At 52.1% G+C, this 21,357-nt stretch overlaps 1 protein-coding gene across 6 annotated transcripts in view; it reads left to right on the top strand.

Annotated features, from left to right (window-relative positions):
* The window catches only part of KMT5B (lysine methyltransferase 5B), a 63,183-nt gene extending 58,862 nt beyond the window's left edge, over positions 1–4,321 (top strand). For all 6 annotated transcript variants that reach the window (XM_066252246.1, XM_066252249.1, XM_066252251.1 and 3 more), the window contains one exon: positions 1,260–4,321. In XM_066252246.1, coding sequence (XP_066108343.1) covers positions 1,260–2,728 — 1,469 coding nt within the window. In that variant the 3' untranslated portion in view covers positions 2,729–4,321. The remainder of the gene's footprint in view (positions 1–1,259) is intronic.
* The last annotated feature ends 17,036 nt before the right edge of the window (positions 4,322–21,357 follow it).

Here is a 21,357-nt window from a genome sequence, read left to right as displayed (position 1 = left end):
TTCTTATCCATGCAGAAGGAACAGCAGTTGCCCTGATAATCCTCAGGCATGTATGTAGTAAGCAACAGTCTTTGTCAGGCAGTGTGCTGGGCTTTCCCACATTCATTGTTCTTTTTTATTTTCTGGTTAGAGATGGTGGTTATTAGTTTGGTCATTTCAGCTTCCCTAGCGAATGATTTAAAAGAGGTGTTTTTTTATGGGAAAGAGTTTTCCAGACAGGGAATGTGGGAAACTACACTCCTCACAAAAATTAGGAGATACCGCTTCGCATTCGTTTTGAAATACTCCCTCATTTTTGTGAGCAGTATAATTGAGAAGTTGACTCACATAAAATGCTGTTATATATGGATCCAAATGTAATTGCAGAGGAAGATGAAGAGGTGGCAGAGAGTCCAGGGCAAGGCCAGAGGCCCACTTTGGGGAGCTGCTTAAACCCGAGTCAACGTCCAAAGCCTGTCATAAAGCCTGTCAGCCTTCACCGTAGTCCTCGTGGTTTTCCCAGGCAGTCATCGCCATCTTCCTGTCCTCATCCGCGGAAGGACGCTGGAGCCCCTTGTCAGAGAGTGCTCCCAGCAGTGTACTTCTTCCCTCTTTCATTGAGGTTGTGGGCAGCAGGCAGTCATGGGAGGGGCGGGCCTCGTGAGTTCTGCTGGTCCTCCTGGTGCCACAGGGAACGACTTAGGGCAGTTCTTTGGGGGTGATCGTTGAGAATACGATGTGTGGTTCCTGGGACCTTTTGTTTAAAACGTTTGGGATAGAGTTTGTCTCTTTGAGCCCACTTGCAATATATTTCTGTTGTATATTGCTAGTCAAAATAATATACCTAGGATTAATGAGTCATTAGATATTAGACGCCTACTTAAAAATGATTATTTTAAGACTTTGTGAAAGGAAAAAGAAAACTTGGGATTTTTTCTCCTTAGCTTTACTTCAAATCTTTTATGTGGTAAAATACTAAGTCAGAAATACTTGGTTTGGACCGGTGTCACGATAGATTATGGAGAGCGCAGCAGGAAATCTAGGTACCTGGTACGGAGAGCTCTCTCAACCCGCTCAGAAGCGCACAGCTGCTCTGTAGGCTAGGGGCAGGCACTGGCTAGCAGGGGAAAGCAGGGCGGCCGGCGCCTGTGGCTGCCTCCCCTGTTTGTACCATATGATTTGAACGTGACATCGCTGAGAGACTCGTGTGGGGCACTGTTTTCTGTTACTTACCAAGGCTGTTTTTCATCGTAGTTTTTTTTTTCTTTTTAACTTTGCAGCTTCTAGCCGGAAATCTTCAGTTGGTATGAAAAAGACCAGCAAGAGCAGAACATTAACGAGGCAATCTATGTCACGAATTCCAGCTTCCAACTCTACCTCATCTAAGCTAACTCACATAAATAATTCCAGGGTACCAAAGAAACTGAAAAAGCCTGCCAAGCCTTTACTTCCTAAGGTGAAGTTAAGAAATCATTGCAAGCGGCTGGAGCAGAAGACTGCTTCGAGAAAACTCGAGATGGGAAACCTAGTCCTTAAAGAGCCTAAAGTAGTTCTGTACAAAAATCTGCCCATCAAAAAAGATGTGGAGGCTGAGGGACCAGTACAAGCCACAGCGGCCGGTGGGTGCTTAACGAGACACGCGGCGAGAGAGCACAAACAGAGCTCCGGACGGGTGCCGTGTCCCTCCGCGCCCGGGGACAGCGCTTCCGGCACGTACACGACCAGGCGGTCTGTGAGGACGAGAACGAACTCGAAGGAGACCTCTGACATCAAGCTTGAACCAAATACATCGGATGGCTATGAGAATAGCATAACCGAGCCTGGCGAAGACTGCAGGGAGCAGCCGACCCCTGCGGCCAAGGAAGAAGACCTGGCTCAGGACACGGCACACAAGGGGGAAGCAAAGTGCCCGAAGAATGACAACAGCATGGCAAAAAAGAAGTCACGACAAGGAAAGCTTGTGAAGCAGCTAGCTAAAGCAGAGGACTCCGGTGCAGCGCACGATCCCCCAGGAATGACCGGCGCAGGGCCAGATGCGTTGGCGCCCCTCCCCCTCCCGGACCAGGGCAAACTCGGCGGCGGCGCGGAGGCGGGGCCCGGGAGCTACGTAGGCTGGGCCCCTTCCCCTGCCGGTGGCTCCGTGGTGACATCAGATAGCTTCAAAACAAAAGACGGCTTCAGAACTGCAAAAAGTAAAAAGAAGAGGCGAATCACGAGGTATGACGCACAGCTGATCCTAGAAAATAACTCGGGGATTCCCAAATTGACTCTCCGTCGGCGTCACGATAGCAGCAGCAAGGCGAACGACCCCGAGAATGATGGCATGAATTCTTCTAAAATAAGCATCAAATTGAGTAAAGACCATGAAAACGATAACAATCTCTACGTAGCAAAGCTCAATAACGGATTTAACTCAGGACCTGGCAGCAGCGCTACCAAGCTCAAGATCCAGCTGAAGCGGGACGAGGAGGGGCGGCGCGAGAACGGGGTGTGCTGCAGCGACCCCCTCTCACTCCTGGAGTCGCGAATGGAGGTGGACGACTACAGCCAGTACGAGGAGGAGAGCACAGACGATTCCTCCTCCTCCGAGGGCGATGAGGAGGAGGAGGACTATGATGATGACTTTGAAGATGACTTTATTCCCCTTCCTCCGGCCAAGCGATTGAGGCTCATAGTTGGGAAAGACTCCATAGATATTGACATTTCTTCCAGGAGAAGAGAAGATCAGTCTTTGAGGCTTAACGCATAAGCTCTGGGTCTTCGTGTGACCTGGGATAAAACTACTTTAAAAGAAATTAAAAAAAAAAATTCCAGTCAATTATTCCTCAACTGAAACATGTTAGCAGCAGCACTTCTCTCTTCTCTCCCCTGTCAGCATAATACGTAGACCGTGTGCAGCGTACTGGCTCTTCCGAAGTATGATTTGTGCAGATTTGTATTGTACTTTTTAAATAGCCTTCTTACGTGCAATTCTGAGATAGAGGAAAGCCCTGGTGTAAAATAAAGGCTCAAGCAGGACTGTACAGTGTAGGCAACTTTCCACACAGGACGTTGAACACAATAATGTGGCTCGACACAATTTTTTTTTTAACTTTTAAGAGCATCATCTGGCTCTTTAATATATGACTAAACAATAATTTAAAACAAATCATAGTAGCAGCATATTAAGGTTTTTCTAGTATATGCTAATATCACCAGCAATGACCTTTGGCTTTTTGATTTATTTGCTTAGATATCCCCCCTCTGGGAGTTTCGTCAGTACCACCCTGCTTGCTGGCCCAGGTGTACTGTGGTGTGGCCTCGGTTCAGTAGCAGACCATTGGTTGGGAGTCAAATTAGTTTTCTTTAAAAAAAAAAGTACAATTCCCTGTGTGACAGCCAACTTCTCAGTACATTGTATGTACGAGGGTAGCGGTGTGCAGGATGAGTTTGGATACGGCGTATTTATTGCTTGTCATGTAAATTAAAGACCTTGTATTTAACACTTTTCAATACTTTTAGATAAAATTGTTCTTTGCAAGAATGATTGGTGCTTATTTTTTCAAAAATTTGCTGTGAACAGTGTGATGACAACAAGCGACATTGATCTGATGAACTACAGCTCTCTTCATGTGGGTCTTCAAGTTTTCTGTTGCACTTGTAAAATGCTACAAGGAATATTAAAAATTCTATTCACTTTAACTTATAATAGTTTATGAAATAAAAAACATGAGTCACAGCTTTTGTTCTGTGGTAACCTTATAAAAATGTTTTTGTCTTTGAAATTCAATGTAAAGAACTGAAAACAGTTGTATATATGTTGTAAATATTTGTGTGTTGTGAGAAATTTTTGTCATAAGAAAATTGAAAAGAACTTACCCAGGAAGGTTTTTAAGTTTAGGAATAAATCCATGCCAATAAAATAGGAAATTATAAATATATAGTTTTAAGCACTGCCTCAGTGGGAGTTCTTGGCTTATGTTAGTTTATGTATGAAAAAAATATCATAAAGAGTTTTTGACTATATTATCAGTTAAAAAAGAGTCAGATTTAATTTGTTTTTGAAGCACTTTGAGAAGAGAAATTAATTTTAAGTAACTTAATGAGCAAAAACTTTACTACTTTATGTTCAGTACCAACCAGCTTTTCATTTTTCTGGGTTATTTTACAAATCATTGGACAAAAGCGGGGGAATAGGAATCTGACCGGCGGCGCCACCAGCAGGTCTCTGCTGGGAAGTGCGCCCGCACTTTCAGGTCACCTTGCTCCTCAGTAGAACCGAGCGAGGGAATTTGTGTCGTGTCTGGAAAAGTAGCCCAGGTTGCAGAGGTCGGAGGAGTCGGCAGGTCACGAGACATCCCGTGGGGAAGAGGGAAAAACCCCTCCGTGCTTGCTTTTCCTGATTTGATTTTTGCCAGTGTCCAGATTCTGGGAAATTCAATTTCTTAATACTATTGCTATTCACAAGAGAGGTTTTGGTTTCTGTTTGTAATTTAGAGGTTTCTTTCTCTTTACGTTCTTCAAGGAATCACTTCTGTGGTGTCATGTTGTCTCGTCCCCGTGTCACGATGCAGTTTCATCCCTCAGGTAGTCATGTGGCAGCACGTGGCACACACATGGCTTGCTCTGGCCAGAGCTCCCCACCCTGCGAAGCAAGTCTGTCCCAGGGCCCTCGGAGCACGTGGCAGACGAGGCCCAGTCCTCGCCGTGTCCCTGTGTAGAAGGGGGAGGCCTGTGCCCCTGAGGAGGGTCCAGCTCAGACCCTGTGTCTGGAAAGTACCAGCCCCTCCTCCCCAGACTCTGAGGAGAGCAGAGGCTACCTCTTGTTGCCCAACCTCAGAGTGTTCTGTACAAGCTCAGAGACTACATCTTGGACTGTTTTCTTGAAATACCAACAATACACCCATTTTAGGAATTCCAATCTTAAGGAAAAATTAATAAAAGTAATCCCATTTCCCACCTTCCCTCCCCTCTCCCCACTTTTAACCTGTGTTTCGGTAACTTATTTATGATGTTACTTTTAACTTGATTGCGGTCTTGTCCTTTGAGGCTGGCCTTCCCGTGGGTCTGAGCAGTGACCCTCGGTAGCCGTCACTGCCTCAGGAGTCGGTGTGCACAGGCGCTGGCAGCCGCTGCGGACGCTTCCAGGGAAGCCCAGTGTCCGTTTGCAAGTGAGGGGCCTTGGAGCTGCTCTAGCTCTGCTGTAGGGGGCAGCATGGCCGCACTGGTGACCACTTGGAAGAGTTCAGTAAAACTTTCATCCAGTAAAACTCTCAGCTCGAGCTTATGCAATGATTGGTAAAGACTTTGGCATTGTAAGAATTAGGAAATGATCATAGAAATATATGTAAAGTATTCAAATTTCAATCATTTTTCAAACTACTGTTTTAAATTGTTTCACTGAGTTGTAATACTTTTGAGATACAATGTATTCCTTGTACTGAAAGAATGGAAAAAAAGGACTTTTTCAGCATTTGAGGTAAGTTCTTTAACGTTTCATTAAAAACATTTTATACAAATATTTTGTACATGCACTTGCAGTATTGAGGTTAATCATTTTAATAAATTCGGAAATGAAAACAGTTTGGCCGGGTGTTCACTGTATCTGAGAAGGAAAGATCGAAGTGATTTTTCTCCCACAAGGTTTTCATTTAAAAGTAGAGTTTGTGTCCCTGGCCGGTTGGCTCAGTGGTAGAGTGTCGGCCTGGCGTGTGGAAGTCCCGGGTTCGATTCCCGGCCAGGGTACACAGGAGAGGCGCCCATCTGCTTCTCCACCCCTCCCCCTCTCCTTCCTCTCTGTCTCTCTCTTCCCCTCCCACAGCCGAGGCTCCATTGGAGCAAAAAGATGGCCTGGGCGCTGGGGATGGCTCCTTGGCCTCTGCCCCAGGCGCTAGAGTGGCTTTTGGTCTCAACAGAGCGACGCCCCGGAAGGGCAGAGCATCGCCCCCTGGTGGGCGTGCCCGGTGGATCCCGGTCGGGCGCATGCAGGAGTCTGTCTGACTGTCTCTCCGTTTCCAGCTTCAGGGGAAAAAAAAAAAAAAAAAAAAGTAGTTTGTAAAAGCATTTCTAAGCTTTTCAATTTCTATGAGAGCTGAGTTCCCAGGCCCTGTCCTTTTGTTTAGGGTTTAGAAGACCTTTTTTCCACTCAGTTTAAAAGAAAAGGGTGGGCCCTGGCTGGTTAGCTCAGTCAATTAGAGCATCGTCCTGAAACACCAAGGTCTCAGGTTTGATGCCCAGTCAGGGCACACATGGGAAGCGACCAATGAATGCACAACCAAATGGAATAACAAATGAATGCTAGCTTCTCTCTAAAACCAATTTTTTTTTTTTTACAGAGAGAGTCAGAGGGACAGACAGACAGGAACGGAGAAATGAGAAGCATCAATCAGTTTTTCGTTGTGCATTGCAACACCTTAATTATTCATTGATTGCTTTCTCTTACGTGCCTTGACCGCGGGCTTTCAGCAGACTGAGTAACCCCTTGCTGGAGCCAGCGACCTTGGGTCCAAGCTGGTGAGCTTTTGCTCAAGCCAGATGAGCCCACACTCAAGCTGGCAACCTCAGGGTCTCGAACCTGGATCTTCTGCATCCCAGTCCGACGCTCTATCCACTGCAGCACCACCTGGTCAGGCCCAAGCAATTTTCTAAAAAATTATTTTTATTCATTTTAGAGAAGAGGGAAGAGGGGAGGAGCAGGAAGCATCAACTCCCATATGTGCCTTGACCGGGCAAGCCCAGGGTTTTGAACCAGTAAACTCAGCATTCCAGGTCGAGGTTTGATCCACTGCGCCACCACAGGTCAGGCCTCAAGCAATTTTTTAAAAAAGGGTATTCACTCATTTTTCCATGAGTAGGCTACTTCTAAAGGACACACACTGGTAGCCCTTGGACCCATGAAGTCTTTGCAACCCAATTATTAATGGTTACTGGTGGCTCAGGTTTCTTCTCACTGAACTGGACATGTGTCCTTTCTCCAGCCACTGTAGCAAAACCTAGTTGAAAGAGCAAATAGGACTGATGACAGGCTCAGGAGTCAGACAACCTGAGTGTCCCCAGCTCGGCAACATCCAAGTGGCCCTCGACGGGCTGCTAATCCCCAAGGCCTCCTAGCACCTGGAAGTCAGTATGGACACTTGGTGACCTGGTGCGTGGCAGGTAGGCTGCAAGGTGAGCCGCATGCACGCCATGGTCTGGGTGCGCAGCCCCGACTGGAAAGCCCCTGAGTCGTTGAAATACCCGCCCAAACTCAGGGCCCTGGTGTGGAAATGGCTGACCACTCGTTGCCCCGTTACATACTTCCTCTTCCTCGGTCTCGGGTTTTCTCTCTACCCCGTTCCAGTAACCAACCATCAGCAGTTCGCCCGGTCCCGTGCTACCTGGATCCCCTGGGTGGTTTCTGTTAAGTGCTGGGGCTCTGTCACTGCAGGCCATCATGCTTGCTGCAGAACCCTGTGGCACTCAGAGCAAAGTGCAAGCAAGGTGACCTCGGGGACATTTTTGTAATCATGACCTTAGCATGCAAGGGGGGGGGGAGAAGATCTCCAGCCTTCTCCCTTCCCGATGTCATTGGAGTGCAGGCATTGTGTCTGCGAAGGGGCCCAGAGAAGTGGATTTTGATTGCTCAGGAAGGGGTCTCCCCGCCCCAGTCTGCCTCTACTCCTCTTCCTACAGTGGCTCTACTCGCCTCTGGATATTCAGCTCTTGTTCATGGGCACAGTTGTAAAACTGCTCATCGGGAGGAAGTAGGATGGACTGCAGTCCCATAGAGATGGCTTTAGTGATGTCCTTTAAAAAAATAAGTCTGGCCCTGGTCCATGGCACAGTGGATAGAATGTCCTTCCAGAGCACTGAGGTCTCTGGTTCGATCCCAGGGTCACTGGTTCTACCCCTGTGGTTGCCGGTTCAAGCCTCAGTCAGAGCACATATGAGAAGCAATCAGTGGCACAACTAAGTGAAACAGAGAGCTGATGCTTCTCTCTCTCTATCCCCAGCCACTCTTTTTTTTTTTTTTAATTTTATTTATTCATTTTTAGAGAGGAGAGAGACAGAGAGAGAGAGAGAGGAGAGAAAGACAGAGAGAGAGAAGGGGGAGGAGCTAGAAGCATCAACTCCCATATGTGCCTTGACCAGACAAGCCCAGGGTTTCGAACCGGCGACCTCAGCATTTCCAGGTCAACGCTTTATCCACTGCGCCACCACAGGTCAGGCTCCCCAGCCACTCTTAAAAAATTTTTTTTAAGTCTATGTGTTACTAGATCCTGTGTTGTTGGATTTGTGTTTTTCTGATAAGTTGCAGTAGACAGTGACTTCTATCTTTGGGGGTAAGCCACCCTGTTGAGTCTGCTCTGCTAAGGGAAGGCAGAGCTCCCTTGGGTCCGCTCAGGCACAGCGGGGGGCTGGCAAGAATTTGCAGATGGGTTTTTGTTGGTAAGACAGCTGTGTCAGGCTTGCTCACTTGTACTTTGCCTGATCAGTGCGTGAGCACGCGGCAGCACCCTGTGTGTATAGCAGATGTAAGGCTACGGGCACTTGACCTCAGGGCCGATGGTGGATGGTGGATTGCAGATTGCAGATTGCCTGCCTACCAATGTGAGGGGCCATTTTGCTGTTGGTTTGCCTGAGGCTGTGAGAAGGGATGTTTGCTCATCTGCCTGTTGGCTCAGCTGTCCTTGTGAGACTCTAATAAATGGGAATGGCCCAATACTTTCTGGCTCCACAGTTTCTCTACCGTCTGCCCGAATCCAATAGGGACCTGCCTGGCCTCAGCCACCGGGTGATACAGTTTTCCAGGCTGAGCAGGCGGCATCCAGAGCAGCAGGAGACAAAGGAGTCAAATTACATTCCTTTGACATGTTGCACATATAATGTGTTCAGGGCTGGGGGGTGGGCAGGGGGGGAAGATGAGAGTCTTCCTTGTGAGGTGTGATTAAAGCCACAGGAGCACATGGAATAGTAGGGAAGGAGGACCATCAGGGCCCTGCCCACACAGGCTCAGGCAGGGGCCATCCGGGTACTGGTCCTCGGGACCCACGCAAGCACAGCTTGGGGCCGCGATCCCGGGGCGCTGAGGGAGGGAAAGGGTGGAAGCTTGGCTGTGATGGAGTGGAGGATGACAGCGGAGGGGAGGTGGGTGAAGGAGGGGGTTCATTCTATTAATAAAGGACAAGCAGGTCTAACAAGATGAGAAGCTTCCGTGGGTGTGAGTTCCAAGAAGGAAAGTGAAGGGTTTCATCAGAGTCTGGGGAGGAGGGGCTGGTCTTTGGAGTCTCGCTAGGGCTTCCGTGGGCACTAAAAAGAGGCAATGAGGTGGCCCTTGGGGTAGGGACAGGGCTGGGAGCCTGTCCCAGCAGGATGGTTTCTGTAAGGTATTTTTCCCCGCCGAGAAGGAAGGAACGGGGTCGGAGCCACAAAGTGTGAAATAATAAATGGCTTTATTGAGTACGGAGCGCATATCCTGCCTGGCAAGGTTCCCTGGCCCTGAGGAAAGAAAGATGGAAGAGATGGAGGCTAGGGAAGTTGCAAAGATTAAACCGCGTGGGAGATATTTAAAGGGTCCCTCTAGGGAAGTAGAGCTACTATGACATGGTGAAATTTCACTGTCTGGCAGACGATGGCTTCTTTCCAAATGGTTCCTGGGAAGCTTCCTTTGGCGGTCTTGATTGTGGGCGGTCCTAGCCAAAGTGGGCGGGTCTGAGTTCTCCATATGACTATCCCTCTATCCACCGACCTTACAGTTTCTATTCTGCAAAGCAGGGGACAGGCCACCTGAGGTGAGGAAGAGATGGGGAGCATGAAGGAGATTTGAAATTGGTAAAGGGAAGGCAAGCCGACTAGAAGCCTAAGGTGACCAACTCTTTTACAATGAAAAGGGGGACAAAAATAAATAGAAGAGAACAATATCGTAAATAAAAGAAACATTTTATTCATTGCAACAATAATACACTAAATATGATAAACGCATAATAAAAACACTTGTAATATTTTATATTTTAATTATGCTTACATGCCTATTAATTTTTAATAATAATTGTAAGAAAAAAGTACTCATTTAGATACAAATACGTCACGTCACATGCAATGGATCGACTCTGCATCAATCGAATACAGACAGATGAGTCTTCCAATATCAAAAAGGAGGACGTGTAGGAGGACACTTTTTTTTTAATATTTTTAATTCTTTTTTTTAATAATTGTTTTTTTTTATTCATTTTTAGAGAGGAGAGAGAGAGGGAGAGAGAGAGACAGAGAGAGAGAGAAGAGGGGAGGAGCTGGAAGCATCAACTCCCATATGTGCCTTGACCAGGCAAGCCCAGGGTTTCAAACTGGCGACCTCAGCATTTCCAGGTCGACGTGTTATCCACTGTGCCACCACAGGTCAGGCTGGAGACACTTTTTTTTGTTTGTTTTTTTTTTGTATTTTTCTGAAGCTGGAAACGGGGAGAGACAGTCAGACAGACTCCCGCATGTGCCCGACTGGGATCCACTTGGCACGCCCACCAGGGGGCAACGCTCTGCCCACCAGGGGGCGATGCGCAACCCCCCTCCGGGCGTCACTCTGCCGCAACCAGAGCCACTCTAGCGCCTGGGGCAGAGGCCAAGGAGCCATCCCCAGCGCCTGGGCCATCTTTGCTCCAATGGAGCCTTGGCTGTGGAAGGGGAAGAGAGAGACAGAGAGGAAGGAGGGGGTGGGGGAGGGAGAAGCAAATGGGCACTTCTCCTATGTGCCCTGGCCGGGAATCGAACCCGGGTCCCCCGCATGCCAGGCCGACGCTCTACCGCTGAGCCAACCAGCCAGGGCCGCTGGAGACACTTTTTGAGGGAGGGTGGAACTTACAAAAGAAGGACTGTCCTCCCTAAAGGAGGACGATTGGTCACTGTAAAGCCAGAAGCCACGGCCACTACTACCATCACAGCAGCCCGGCCCACACAGGTTCGCATTGGATTTGGATAGTCGGTAAAGAAACAACGGAGCCGCCCTGGCCGGTTGGCTCAGCGGTAGAGCGTCGGCCTAGCGTGCGGAGGACCCGGGTTCGATTCCCGGCCAGGGCACACAGGAGAAGCGCCCATTTGCTTCTCCACCCCTCCGTCGCGCTTTCCTCTCTGTCTCTCTCTTCCCCTCCCGCAGCCAAGGCTCCATTGGAGCAAAGATGGCCCGGGCGCTGGGGATGGCTCTGTGGCCTCTGCCCCAGGCGCTAGAGTGGCTCTGGTCGCAACATGGCGACGCCCAGGATGGGCAGAGCATCGCCCCCTGGTGGGCAGAGCATCGCCCCTGGTGGGCGTGCCGGGTGGATCCCGGTCGGGTGCATGCGGGAGTCTGTCTGACTGTCTCTCCCTGTTTCCAGCTTCAGAAAAAAAAAATGAAAAAGAAAAAAAAAAAAAAAAAAAAAAAGAAACAACGGAGCCAAAAGCTGGTGGGCCGTCATCTTTAATCTTAGCTTGCACCTGGCGGGCAAGTAAAAACACACACTGGGCTCCAAGACCCACTCACATTCAGTGCTCACAAAGCTACTGACTTATCTGACTTTCCTAGAATCAAAGATTTCTAGCTCAGGCCCTGGCCGGTTGGCTCAGCGGTAGAGCGTCGGCCTGGAGTGCGGGGGATCCGGGTTCGATTCCCGGCCAGGGCATATAGGAGATGCGCCCATTTGCTTCTCCACGCCCCCTTCCTTCCTCTCTGTCTCTCTCTTCCCCTCCCACAGCCGAGCTCCATTGGAACAAAGATGGCCCGGGCGCTGGGGATGGCTCCTTGGCCTCTGCCCCAGGCGCTGGAGTGGCTCTGGTCGCAACAGAGCGACGCCCCGGAGGGGCAGAGCGTCGCCCCTGGTGGGCAGAGTGTTGCCCCTGGTGGGCGTGCCAGGTGGATCCCAGTCGGGCGCATGCGGGAGTCTGTCTGACTGTCTCTCCCCGTTTCCAGCTTCAGAAAAAGAAAAAAAAAAAAAAGATTTCTAGCTCACCAGACTTATTCTCCTCTGTTCCCCATCTCCTTCCTTCTTCCTGCACAAGCTCTGCACAAACCTGCTTCTCACTCAGCACTCCGCCATCTTGGCTGCTTCTCCTGGCCTCCTCCACGTGGCCTTTCTCTGCTCTCTGCTCTCTCTTCTCTCATGATAATCTCAGGAACCAAGAGAGCAAGCTCCTATTCTGCCCCCATTTTATAGTGTAGATTCATAACCTTTAATCCAATATACAAAATAGGGAAGTCTCTAATACAGGGGTCCCCAAACTTTTTACACAGGGGGCCAGTTCACTGTCCCTCAGACCGTTGGAGGGCCGGACTATAAAAAAAACTATGAAGGCCCTGGCCGGTTGGCTCAGTGGTAGAGCGTCGGCCTGGCGTTCAGAAGTCCCGTGTTCGATTCCCGGCCAGGGTACACAGGAGAAGCACCCATCTGCTTCTCCACCCCTCCCCCTCTCCTTCCTCTCTGTCTCTCTCTTCCCCTCCCGCAGCGGAGGCTCCACTGGAGCAAAGATGGCCTGGGCGCTGGGGATGGCTCCTCCGCCTCTGCCTCAGGCGCTAGAGTGGCTCTGGTGGCAACAGAGCGACGCCCCGGAGGGGCAGAGCATCGCCCCCTGGTGGGCAGAGCGGTGCCCCCTGGTGGGCGTGCCGGGTGGATCCGGGTCGGGCCCATGCGGGAGACTGTCCCCATTTCCGGCTTCAGAAAAATACAGAAAAAAATTTAAAAAATAATAAAAATAAAAAAATAATAATTAAAAAACAAAACAAAAACTATGAACAAATCCCTATGCACACTGCACATATCTTATTTTAAAGTAAAAAAACAAAACAAGAACAAATCCAATATTTAAAATAAAGAACAAGTAAATTTAAATCAACAAACTGACCAGTATTTCAATGAGAACTATGTTCCTCTCACTGACCACCAATGAAAGAGGTGCCCCTTCCGAAAGTGCGGCGGGGGCTGGATAAATGGCCTCAGGGGGCCGCATGCGGCCCGCCGGCCATAGTTTGGGGACCCCTGCTCTAATACAAAGTCACTTATCTGAGGCATGATGGGATTGTACCACCCCTCATCAAAAAGGGTGGGAAAGGCTTAATCCCAAAGCCAAGCCCCAGGCTACAAGAATCCTGCCTGCCCACAGCCCACAGAGACACACATTAATATCACCTGGGCAACAGCCTCCACGTGGGCAGCGCCATCTTTAACAAAGTGAGCATAATACATTTTATCCGCCCAACAGTCACCTTACTAGTATAAGTCATTGCAGCCATCTTTGCCAGTCACGTGCCAGCACCAGTTGATGTCTAGGCACCCAGGGGGCCGAGGCTGATGGGAGCGCTTCTCCGCACAGCTGTGCGGCTCTGGCTTGGTGGCGGCCACAGCAGGGCTGGAGGACGCAGGGCTCGGGTGGGCAGGAGAGGTCTCGCATGAAGGGCCCTGGCGTGCACACAGGATAGGGAGGAGACGAACAGTCTGCTGCTTCAGTGGGCCAGGGAAAATAGAGGTGCTGAAGGCAGGGAGGCACCTTGGTGGTCAGCAAACAGCCAAGCAAGCAGTAGCTGGACAAACGCAGTGTAATGCTGGTGGCCTCGGCCAGGCAGGTCCACACTGGATTCGGACAGACGGTAGAGGAACTGCGGAGCTGGAGAGCGGTGGGCCGTTCCCTTTTATTACAGTCTCGCAACGGCAGGCGAGCAAACAGGCAGGGAAAACCGCTTTCTCACAGTGGCGGACAAGCAACACTGCCAAGGGAAAGCACCATGGCCTTACGTGGCTCTGCCATGTGCTCATGCGCTAATCATGCAACGTATAAGCAAGCAGCTGTTTTTCCCAACATGCAGGGAAGACAGGAGGCTGAGGTCAGAGGGTGGGCTCACGGAAGGACGTGTGTAAGGGCTGCGTTTTCCATGACCAAGAGGTCCTGGGAAGGTCTGAGGGAGAGAGAAGGTTCTGGTTCAGCGAGACCAAGAGTTGCACAGAACTAAGGGCATGATGACTGCGTATGACAGCCTTCAGCAGGAGTCCCGGGAACCAGGCAACCCTGCCTGCAGGCAGATGGAAACCGGCTGGCAGACCGCACAGGGCAGATGCCCCACCCCTCTACCTGGGTGGTAGGGACACCTTGCAGAGCCACCCGGGAAGTGAGTAACTCTTACTCTTTCAGTGAACAAACGAGCCAGCCTGCCTGAGGCCACGCGGCTTCTGGTGAGTGGCAGAGACAAATATCAACCCCAGATCCAGAACCGGCTCCCAGGCCCCACCCCAAGGGTCACTGGGGCATTCCCAGTCACAAGTTAGTCACGAGGCTTCCCCTTTGCCAGGTGAATTCTGGAAGTCTCTGTATCAAGACTTCCCTTGGGTGACAAATAGCAATCACTGCTTTTCACCCTCAATTCCAAGCAGTCAGGTGAGGCCAGGAGGACTTTGGCCGAAGGTTACTGTGCAGATAAAGGCGCTGCCCCACCCCCATTAGTCAAATACACCGAGGGCAAAAGTAGGTTTGTTTACTGTGCCATTGTGACATTTTTTTGACGGGGGCAGGGGGTGGGGGGTGGGGGATGGGGGAGGGCATTCATTTGTTGTTCCGTGTAGTTGTGCACTCATTGGCCACTTCCTGTGTGTGCCCTGACCCAACTTTGGCATTTCAGGTCGATGCTTTACCAACTGACTTACCCAGCCAGTGTCTGTTAACATTCTTTGAGTTAATAAAGCTATTGTAATCATCATAACCTGCATGTCTTTTTTCATATGAACAAATGGTAAACCCACTCTTGCTCACACCCCTGTACATGCAGGGAGCTTGAAAAGTTGCCCAGGAGCCACGTGTGTTTGCCAGGCTGCTGAGGGGTGTGGACTTACCTTTATCCGAAAAACTGAGTCAAACACGAGGACACCTCAAGACAGCTGAAGTCCAAGGTTTCCTCCAGCCTGGCCGGCCACCGGATGCTGCTATTTTAACAGCGGGTCTGTCGTGGGTCAGACTTTGGAAGCTACGTGTAACACAAATGGGAAGCGGAGTTTGTGTTTACGGAAAGTTGATTTCAGAAGCACACCTGTGGAGCCGGCAGCGGCACTTCCCACTCTTGGTGTGTATCTGGCTCCCACTGGGGGTGGCTAGTCGGATGGTGGAGTGACAAGAAACAAGCTCACACACCCGCCTGTGGCAGGTTGGAGGAGGCCCTTCCCCCCGCCACCCTCCTCTAAACCAAACAGAACAACACTTATCTCCTCCTCTGACCAGTCAAACGACATTTTTCCTCTCTGGGTCAGAGGGTTCATGGAGGACTGGGCCTGGAGCTGACCCAGGAAAGGGGTCTGCCTGGGGTCATGGTTGGCAGTGGATGCCTGGGGCTGGCCCACGCTGCCTGTACAGGGTCTAGGCAGGGCCTGTGGCCTCTCTGCCCTTTCCTAACTGGGGGCATGGACAAAAAACACTGCTCCCTCTCTGGTCTCAGTTTTCTTGCCTGTGAAATGGGCTAATGTTGAGCCAGGAGCCGCGGCCAGGGCCACTGTTGGGCAGATAAAATGTATTATGCTCACTTTGTTAAAGATAACAGGAGGAGGCCGTCGCTCAGGTGATATTAATGTGTGTTGGGGTGGGCTAAAGGCAGGCAAAATCCTTTAGCCTGGGGCTTGGTTTTGGGATTAAGCCTTTCCTACCCTTTTTGATGTAGGGCGGTACAATCCTATCATGCCTCAGAGGGTGACTTTGTATTAGAGACTTCCCTGTTTTGTATATTGGATTAAGGGTTTGGATTTCTACACTATAAAATGGGGACAGAATGAGAGTTTGGCTCTTGGTTCCTGAGGTTAGCATGAGAGAGCGGAGAGAGTAGAGCCAGCAGCGGAAGGAGGCCATGTGGAGGAGGCCAGGAGAAGCAGCTAAGATGGCGGAGTGCTGAGTGAGATACCAGTTTGTGTAGAGTTTGTATTTGGGATAAGGAAGGAGATGGGGAACAGAGGAGAATATGGCTGGTGAGCTAGAAACCTTTGATTCTAGGAAACTCGGATAAGTCAGTGGCTTTGTGAGCACTGAATGTGATTGGGTTTTGGAGCCCAGTGTGTGTTTTTACTTGCCCGCCGGGTGCAAACTAGAATTAAAGACTATGGCCCACCAGTTTTTGGCTCCGTTGTTTCTTTGCCGACTGTCCGAATCCAATGCGAACCTGCATGGGCCAGGCGGCTGTGATAGTGGCCGTGGCTGTGCCTTCTGGCTTTACAGCCACCATCACAGCAGCCCGGCCCATGCAGGTTCGCATTGGATTCGGACAGTCGGCAAAGAAACAACGGAGCCAAAAACTGGTGGGCCATAGTCTTTAATTCTAGTTTGCACCCGGCGGGCAAGTAAAAACACACACTGGGCTCCAAAACCCAATCACATTCAGTGCTCACAAAGCCACTGACTTATCCGAGTTTCCTAGAATCAAAGGTTTCTAGCTCACCAGCCTTATTTTCCTCTGTTCCCCATCTCCTTCCTTATCCCTGCATAAACTGCACAAACTGGCATCTCACTCAGCACTCCGCCATCTTGGCTGCTTCTCCTGGCGTACTCCACGTGGCCTCCTTCTGCTGTTCTCTGCTCTGCTCTCTCCTCTAATGATAACCTCAGGAACCAAGAGCGCAAGTTCCCTCTTCGTCCCCATTTTATAGTGTAGAAATCCAAACTCTTAATCCAATATACAAAATAGGGAAGTCTCTAATACAGACACTTCTCTGAGGCATGATTGGATTGTACCACCCCACATCAAAACGGGTGGGAAAGGCTTAATCCCAAAACCAAGCCCCAGGCTACAAGGATTCTAACTGCCCACAAAGACACACATTAATATCACCTGGGCAACGGCCTCCTCGTGGACAGCGCCGTCTTTAACAAAGTGAGCATAATATATTTTATCTGCCCAACAGCTAATACTCGCACTTGACTTGGGCTTGTTGAGGATTAAGTGAGAGTACTGTTGAACCGCTTTGTGGGGCCCCCTCAACGGTGTGTGCATGGCTCCCTGGCCGTCATGGGCCCCTCCTGCCGCTGCCCTCTCAGCCGACACCTGCTCAAACGGCTGTAATCACAACCTCCTGCATCCCAGCTTCAAAATGCTGGGCTGCCGGGGCTGCTTTTCACTGTGGACATGGGCACAGGGGGGTTCCAGTTCTTTCTTCCTCTGGCCAATGCCTGTCTGCCAGCCAAGCCATGCCTCCTCTGCTCACCTGAGGACTCTGCTCCATCTCTGTTCCTCCCCCGTCCACAGGGGTCTTTCTGGGTTCATCGGCTCCCTTGACAGCCTCTCCTGCTTAAGAAACAAACAGGTGCCTGACCTGTTGTGAGAAGAACAGCTGTGTTAGGCTTGCTCCCTGCGTTCCTGGCTGCAAGCACTTTGCACGATTTCTGTGTGAACACAGGGCAGAAAGCCCTGCGTGAGTCTCTGTGAGAAGCTCGGGCGCTTTCTCTCAGGGTGCTTCTCCCAGATGGCTCTCCTGCCACCACGAGGTGTGTTCCCTGATTCCCTGAGCCGCCACCAAGAGCAGTGGTGTTCCTGACCCCTTGCCCTGCGCTGTGAAAAGTGATTTTCCTTTGTTCGCTCACTCGCTCACCCGTTTCTGTGAGCCTCCCATACACGGGAAAGGCCCAGCGCTTTCTGGCTATGCAGTTCCTCTGCCGACTGCCTGGACTCCATGTGAACCTGCCTGGCCTCGGACACCAACCACCGGCAGTACACTGTGATGGCGCAGTGGATCAAGTGTCAGCCTGGAATGCTGAGGTCGCTGGTTTGAAACCCTGGGCTTGCCAGTCAAGGCACACACAAGAAGCAACTACAAGTTGTTGCTTCTTACTCCTCCCTCCATCCCAGCTTTCTCTCTCTCTCAAATCAATAAAAAAAAAAAAAAAAAAAGCTTCTAGACACTCAAAAGGCAGAGGGACTGCACAATTCCAGCCCTGCCCCTCCTCCTCCCGCCCCCGGCAGATACACAAATAGCAAGCAAGCGTGATCTATGCTTGACGGGTCGCATGTGAGAAGCCTGGTTCTCATCCTCCCTGTTGAGGACTAACACAGCAGAACGACACGTGGGCAGCGCCTGGCACACGGTGAGCGGTCCATCACTAGTGGCCTCTTTCAGTTCCCGGAGTCTAATTGCAAAGGCTTGTGTATTTCTCTGGCTTCACCCAGTCGGACCCAGCACTGGCCGGGCCTCCCCAAACTCCTCTGGCCCCCTTCCCCGGCTGTGACCCAGCCATTCTAGGAGGTCAGAGGAGAGAGGTCCAGGCCTCTCATTGTACAGAGAGGGAAACTGATCCCAGCAGGGGACAGTGCCCCGCTTGGGAGTCACACCAGCAGGACATAGAGGTGGGTGGGACTTGAACCCGGGCAGCCTCAGCCCCTATGCCTACAGTGGCCGGCAGTGCCCAGGCGGGCAGCTCTGTGCTCTGAGTCAGTGCCTGGTCAGCGGCGGCAGCTGCTGTTGACATGCGATAACGTGTGTTTGTTTAGTTGGGGCCACTCATCAAAGGGGTTAATGTTCAACTTTCTCCTGCCCCGGGGGCCGCGGGCAGTACGTTGAGTTGAGACCCTCCAGACCTGAGGGGCAGACTGTCTGCCCCTACACAAGGACAGAAGGCACCAAGTGAAGGCTCCAAGTGTCTCTCTGGGGCCTTTGGGGACATTGAGGGCTGGCAGACTGGGTTCCCCACAGGGCAGGAGGAACCTCAGGTTCCAAGCGGGACAGCTGCCCAGTCCATCGGGCTCCACCACACTGGGCTGGACCGGTCTGGGGACCCCTAGGAGGACCTGGCAGGTTGTGGCTTCAAGTATGGGGGTGAGGCTGGTCAGTGGTCCTGTGCTCACTTGGGTTAGGGGTCTCTGCTTGCCTTTCTCTCTGCCCTGCCCCCCTCATGCCCCAGCCCTGACCGAGCTCCTTCTTCTCCCCCTGCGGTCTCCATGCTGACGGCACCTCCCGCATCCTCTCAGACCCCCCACCCGTCTCCTCTCTGCTCAGCCCTGACCCCAGCTCCACGGGGCCTTGGGGCCTGACAGCTGTGAGACCCAGGGAGGCCTGGGCAGCTTCGGGCTGATGGGAAAGGGGTTCCTGCCTGGCCGGGAACAGGGCACAGCCTTCCCCCTCACAGGTCGGCTGGGCAGCGTTCAGGTCACTGTGAAAAGCCAAAGCCTCCCTCTCTCCCTCCCAGGGAAGCCTGTGCTGGGCAGAGGGGCTGTTCCCAACCTGTGCTCAGGGAGCCCATCATCCTGCCCAGCAGAGAAAGGGCCCGAGGCAGGGCAGAGCTGCTGACGCCAGGCTGAGCCCGGGGACTTAGCCTGAGGTCCGAGATGGGAGGGGGACGGCTGATGGCCAGAGGAGGGGGCGTAGGTGGGGGCAGCAGCCTGTCTCCCTTCCCCCTGCCGCAGCCACAGCCTTCGTGCCAGGGGCGCACAGACCGGCAGGAACACACTGTCCTCCGGCCCGCCTTCCGGGCATGGACACTACCACTTCCCAGAGGTCCCCATGCAGCCACGAGGGCCCCATGAGCACTGAGCTTAGAAACCTGGCCTCATCCAACCCCAGGAACCTTCCAGATCCACCTCTGTACAGCCAGGCCATCTGGAGAGGGAAGCTGAGGTACAGGGGTGTGGGGTGGGCGCACAGGCAGGAGGGGGCCTGCATGTCTCCCGCAGGCCGACTGCTATCCTTGCGGGTGAGAAGGGAAAGCGTGTTCTGAAGAGCGAGCCAATCTGGAGGCACGAGAGAGAGCTGGGCACCCTGGGTGCCACTGAGGGGGGCATGAGAAGGGGTGGAGCTCTGCGATGCCAAGTGGGAGGCAAGTGGCCTGGGGGCAGCTCTGCCCCACCTGCCAGCCTTCCTGTGCGGGTGGTGCTTGCGCCCAGCGCCCCCTTCGTGCCCCAGTGCCCCATGGACAGGGCACAGTGAGGGCGAGGTGGGGCAGCCAGGCTAGCCTAGGGGGATGAGCCACCCTCATGCCAGACAGCATTCTTGGCTCCAGCGAGGGCAGCCAGTGTGCTGTTGCCGCGTGGCTTCCAAGGCCTTGGGGTCAGAAGGGCTGAGTGTGGCCTGTGAAGCTGGGCTGACTTTGGACTCCGGCCATCAGAAGCTGCAGAGAGCTGGCCCCTTTCCCTTCCCCAGTGTTGGCCCAGCTCTGGCCACTGCATCTCCCTGGGGCTGTCTGCCGGCCGCTCACTCTGTGATTCAGCGCACTCCTTCATTCATTCCCCTGTCTGTTCATTCACTGGGTGTGGTCTGAGCTCCGTGCCATGGTCTAGGCTGGGCACCAGGGAATCCCCACCCCCTGTGGACTCCTCCTGGTTCCCAACCAGACACACAGACAGGCTTTGGTTGGGGCTCTGATGAGCGTGGGCCAGCGACAAAGGACCCAGAGGAGGCATCCTGGGAGGGTGCCAGGCAGGGCAGAGAAGGCTTCTCAGAGGAAGTGTTCTTGAGCTGGGTTTTGAGGGACGCAGAGTTGGGCTATGGAGATGGGAACAGGCCCGCAGCCCGCCACAGTGTCTCAGAAGCAGAGATGCCACCACCCTGTCACTGTACCCAGTTAGTTTACTCACTCACTCACTGCAGCCTCTTCCCTGGTCTCAGAGCTGAGGCCTCGGACATGGACCCTGACCTCTCCCTACCTCGTTTTACAACAAAAGCATCACTGCTCTAACAATACATCAGTGGCGATTCAAAGGAGAATGAAGAGGGGTGTGCAGGGGAGCCATGGAACGCGGGCTCTGGGATCAAGCAGACCTGGGTTTGAGCCTGAGCCCTGCCACGGGCTGGCTGCGACCTTTGTCTTCCTGTGCCTCAGTTTCTAAATCTGTGCAATGCATAATCGTGGAGCTGCAGTGAGGATGAAGGAAGATGACTGGTTTAATGGGCTCAACATGGTGTCTGGCCTTTGGTCAGCCTTTGATAAGCCCCAGACTTGGGCTGTAAGTGGAAGCCCCTGAGACAGTGGCCCCCAGAGACAGAAGCGGCAGGCCTGGACACTCAGTGTTTCTATGAGGGGAGACTGGTATTCCCCTCCCCCGAGAAAACTTTCCGCCTCGGAGCCTCGTCCCCTGGCACGCCCCTGGCACCACACCCGAAGCCCATCAGGCCCCGGGGCCAAGGGCATAAAGAAAAGACAGCCCCGGCCGGCCAGCGGGGCTGGGACGGTGACAAGCGTGGGCCACCGTTCCCTTGTTCTGGTCATTCACTGTGTCTACCTCCTCGAGGCTAGGCCCCTCCTTTGGAAGAGGCCACTTCTCTGTTCTTAGTCCATGTGGCTCAGGGTGAACCTCTGCCTGACTTTAGGGCTGGCCAATCGAGGCCAAGTCCCCCGGGGAACTGTGACCAGTCCAGGGATGGACATATGACCAGACTGGGCCAATGAAATGCAACTTTGGGGCCCTGAGGCCAGGAAAGCTCTCTCCACAGGGGTTGTCATGAGCATAGA

This window comes from Saccopteryx bilineata, chromosome 1 (genome assembly GCF_036850765.1).
Source record: "Saccopteryx bilineata isolate mSacBil1 chromosome 1, mSacBil1_pri_phased_curated, whole genome shotgun sequence".
NCBI lineage: Eukaryota > Metazoa > Chordata > Mammalia > Chiroptera > Emballonuridae > Saccopteryx > Saccopteryx bilineata.
The sequence above is the reverse complement of the archived record's forward strand: the minus strand, read 5'-3'. Positions and strand labels throughout refer to the sequence as shown.